The 3,993-nt window shown below is 37.0% G+C and overlaps 1 protein-coding gene across 1 annotated transcript; it reads right to left on the bottom strand.

The window, feature by feature from the left end:
- Positions 1-1,237: 1,237 nt before the first annotated feature.
- LOC126079949 (olfactory receptor 52J3-like) lies at positions 1,238-2,182 on the bottom strand. Its single transcript, XM_049891299.1, has one exon. The coding sequence runs from the start codon at positions 2,180-2,182 to the stop codon at positions 1,238-1,240; it is 945 nt and encodes a 314-aa protein (XP_049747256.1).
- Positions 2,183-3,993: the final 1,811 nt, after the last annotated feature.

Below are 3,993 nucleotides of genomic sequence, written 5' to 3'. Positions count from 1 at the left end.
TTTTTTCTAAGCTCAAGTAAAATAGGAACATGATTTCACATTGAAATCTACTAATCAAAATATATTTAAGGAGTTCTAGGTACTATCTGAGTCCCTACAAACTTATTTCTTTGTTCTTCCTCTAGGTAACATAATTATTTAAAATTTTGTGATTTATCACGTCATAATGGTTTTTTTTTTTTTTTTTTAATGGTGGGTTAGATGTTTAAATTCTCCTGTGATGTGTAATTGTTTATGATTTTAAATCTTGTTTGGAGGATGGATCAGCTTTGAGGCTTCAATGTGTTCCTTCCTACCATAATAGCCTTTTTCAAAAGAAGTAAAGTCCAAAGGGAAGATAGTATATGGTATTATCTTATTAGAAACTTTGGCCCCAAAGAGCAGGACTGAGGGACACATAAAGCAGGACACCTTTGATAAGAATATATTATAGAGATGGGTGCTGAAAAATTAGACTACATGCTTTATCTAATGTTATCATTTTTTAGACACTTGTGTCTCAGGATTAATGCTTTTTGGGGAGGAAAGGGGAAATAATTTACTCACTGGCTTTTTATCTGTCATCTGTCAAAGGGCCACTCTATTATAACATCAGTTTTCTTTTCTTTAAGTTAAAATATTTTACTCTCCCATCTTCTCCTTAATTCTAGATTTCCCTAGAAGCATACTTGCATTTACTTCTTAAATCATCAACTTATTGTTTTGGGGGGATGGTGGGAGGTGTTGTTTTTCATTAAAAAATTTAGGTATTTTTTCCATGATTATCTTCATGTGGTAAAACAGAGGCAATGTGATAGTACAGATTTCTTGAGATTTGGGAGGGAAAAAAAGAAAATGAACTTTTAAAAGAATATTAGTGTTGAAAAGTGAGAATTGTGATAGACCTATCAACAGGAATTTCATACAGAATTCTGTTGTGTGTGAACCATGTCTAATCAGAGAAATTCCAAGACGTTAATTATAGGAGCTTATCCGCAAATCTCCTGCATTTTTCTTCCTCAAGAATAATGGACTACCACAGTCAGAGGCTACAACCACTCAGTAAACTAAAAGAAAACTTACCAAAAGACTTTAATTGGCAAGAGTTTTCATGGGCTTGAATTATTTGATCACTTCATTTGGAAGTCCCTCTCAGTATTTTCTCATATGGTCAAATAAACTGTCAACTCCTTGTCAAAGTATTGCTATGGAGGTGGAGTAAATACTGTCATCACATACAGAATCTCATCCATAAAGATCAAGGAGTGTACTTGCTAGTAAATACTCGGATCACGTACTCTCTGATTTGCTTGGTCCTTATCCCATAAATAACAGGGTTGAGTGCAGGTGGGATAACCACATAGATGTTGGCAACAAGGATGTGGATATAAGGGGGTATTTTTTGGCCAAACCTGTGAGTGAGGAAGGAGAAGATGGCGGGTGTATAAAAAACAAACATGACTGCAGCATGAGACCCACAAGTACTCAGTGTTTTGAAACGGGCATCTTGAGATTTGAGGCGGAATACAGCCTGGATGATATAGCCATAGGAGATTCCAACCAGTATGAGATCAAAGACAAGGAAGGAAGCAACAAAGAGCCCATAAATGGCATTGATTTGTATATCTGCACAAGCCAACTTGGCAATTCCCATGTGCTCACAATAGGTGTGGGCAATAATGTGGGCCTCACAAAAGGGCAAACGGTGAATTAGGTAGCTAAAGGGTAGTGTGAGCACAGCTGCACGCAATGTGATACCCAGTCCAAGTCCTGCTAGCACCCATATTGTCAGGATGGTTGTATAGTGGAGTGGTTCACAGATGGCCACATAGCGGTCAAAGGCCATAGCCAGTAGGACTGCAGACTCCATTCCTGAGAAGGTATGTATCAGAACCATCTGGGCCACACAAGCTCCAAAGCCAATCTCATGAGCATCAAACCAGAAGATACCCAACATTCGGGGCACTGAGGATGTGGAGAGAGCCACATCTATGGCTGACAATATAGCCAGGAAGAAGAACATTGGATCCCGGAGTGTTTTCTCAGTCCATATGACTATCAAAATGGTGGCGTTGCCAATAAGAGCCATAATGTAAACAAAACAGAAGGGCAAAGAAACCCAGACATGGGCAGTCTCAAGTCCTGGGATGCCTAAAAGAAAAAACGTGGATGGATGGAACATCGTCGTGTTTTGATGAGCCATTCTGAATTTGGCTATAAGAGAAGATACAGTTCATTCCTAAAAATGAATAAATAAAATTAAAAGAACAAAACAAACATAGGAATAACTTTAAACAATTATTTCTAGGTAGAGTGCAAGAGAAGGCAACGATATTGCTCCTTATAGGTCTATGAAAAAAACAAAAGAAAGATTTCTGACCCTGGATACAATTAGAATCCAAGGGTCACATCTTTTATGTAGATTAATAGCATAACCAATGCCAGGAGATTGTATATATCTTGCTCTGAAATTCTGTATACCCATTGTTACAATAATTTTTTTCATGAACAAAATCTGAAAACTAGATTAATATAAAATATTAAGACTTCCCAAATTATGAAGTTGAGGACAAACATAAAAAAAAATGCAAAAACAGACACTTGCAGCTACTTGTCTAAATGCAGCCACACTGTCTTAAAGAAATACAAAATATAAAAACCTTATACACATAATGAATGATACATTGCATGCAAGATGCCTTAAGTATGTTTCATTTGATAGTAATTTTTACAGGAACTCAAATTTGAAAATTTGCTTCCAAAATGAATAGGTATTTCTCATTAATTCATTAATCAGAGAGAGAAATCTTTTCACACAAACTTTAAAGTAACACAGGAATAAGCAGATTGGGCAAGCAGAGGATAAGCTCAGAGGAAAAAAAAAATTTCATATTAGAAGAGCATGCTTTCCTTTGTTACTCAGATCATGGTTAAACTAAGAGAACAAAGAGAACTTGAGGTTTTCCCCATTTCCTGTGTTCAAGGAGACCACACAACATAGATAGAAAAAGTTGAAATAAAGGGTTTTGAAGAAAGTAAACTGATTACGGGTCTAGCTCTCCCAGGTCAGGATGAAATAATAAGATCTGTAAACTTACCTTGAATGCTATCCAGTGGCCCTTGGCCCTATCCTTTGATAGTTCATTTTCAAACAAAGAAAATCAGACAAAATGAGGAAAGACAAGAAAATTGGAGGAAAAAAACTGGGATGAATACAGAAAAAAGAGGGATGAAGCACAGAAGATTGAATGGAAAGTAAGAAGAAGGGAAAGTAGGATGGAATGACAAAAAAAAAAAAAATTATACCCCTGATTGAATTCAGAATAATTGGGGAAAGCATAAGACACAAATAGTGATAAATACATCTACTTAAAGATCATTAAGAGTCCAGAGAAGCTTGCTTATCAAAGTCCTCTGACAGTATGAAGAGGATGCCTAAGACACTCCTTCAGGGCTCTTAGTTCCCTGCTTCCTCCCGTGGTGTCTGTTTTGAGTGGCTCCTCTCAGCCAATGTCCTCTCCTAACTTCAACTTTTCACTCCCATGGAAGACCCTTATCTTTATTATCTTGCAGTTGTAAGAGATAATGGGAATTACTAAATATGAAAAACAACATGAAAGTTTTCCATCCAATGATTACTGAATGACTTGAATCCCGAGAAATTCCCATCAAAGATATCACTGTTGGTCAGTAGTCTGTTTTACTTCTGCAGAGTCATGGGGAATGCACAATATTTACCAAATAATGTCAGTTCAAACCTTTCCCCTTACCTCTAAACAAAGAAATTATGGTTAGGACTCACTTAGATTGCTTGGTCAATATAAAACCTATCTCCAGCAAGGATGGGAACTAGAGAGTCCAATTATGCCTGCCCCAGAGAATTGGGTTTGAAACTACTGGGCTCCTAAGGGACTGCACTGAAAATGAACCCAAGTCATAATCTCTGTCTGGCCTTGGGCCTTGGGATTATGACTTCAAAGCCTCCTAGAAAATTCTGAAATTGTCTTTCATAGA

The sequence above is a fragment of the Elephas maximus genome, chromosome 7 (assembly GCF_024166365.1).
Source record: "Elephas maximus indicus isolate mEleMax1 chromosome 7, mEleMax1 primary haplotype, whole genome shotgun sequence".
NCBI lineage: Eukaryota > Metazoa > Chordata > Mammalia > Proboscidea > Elephantidae > Elephas > Elephas maximus.
This window is presented reverse-complemented; position numbering and strand designations above follow the sequence as displayed.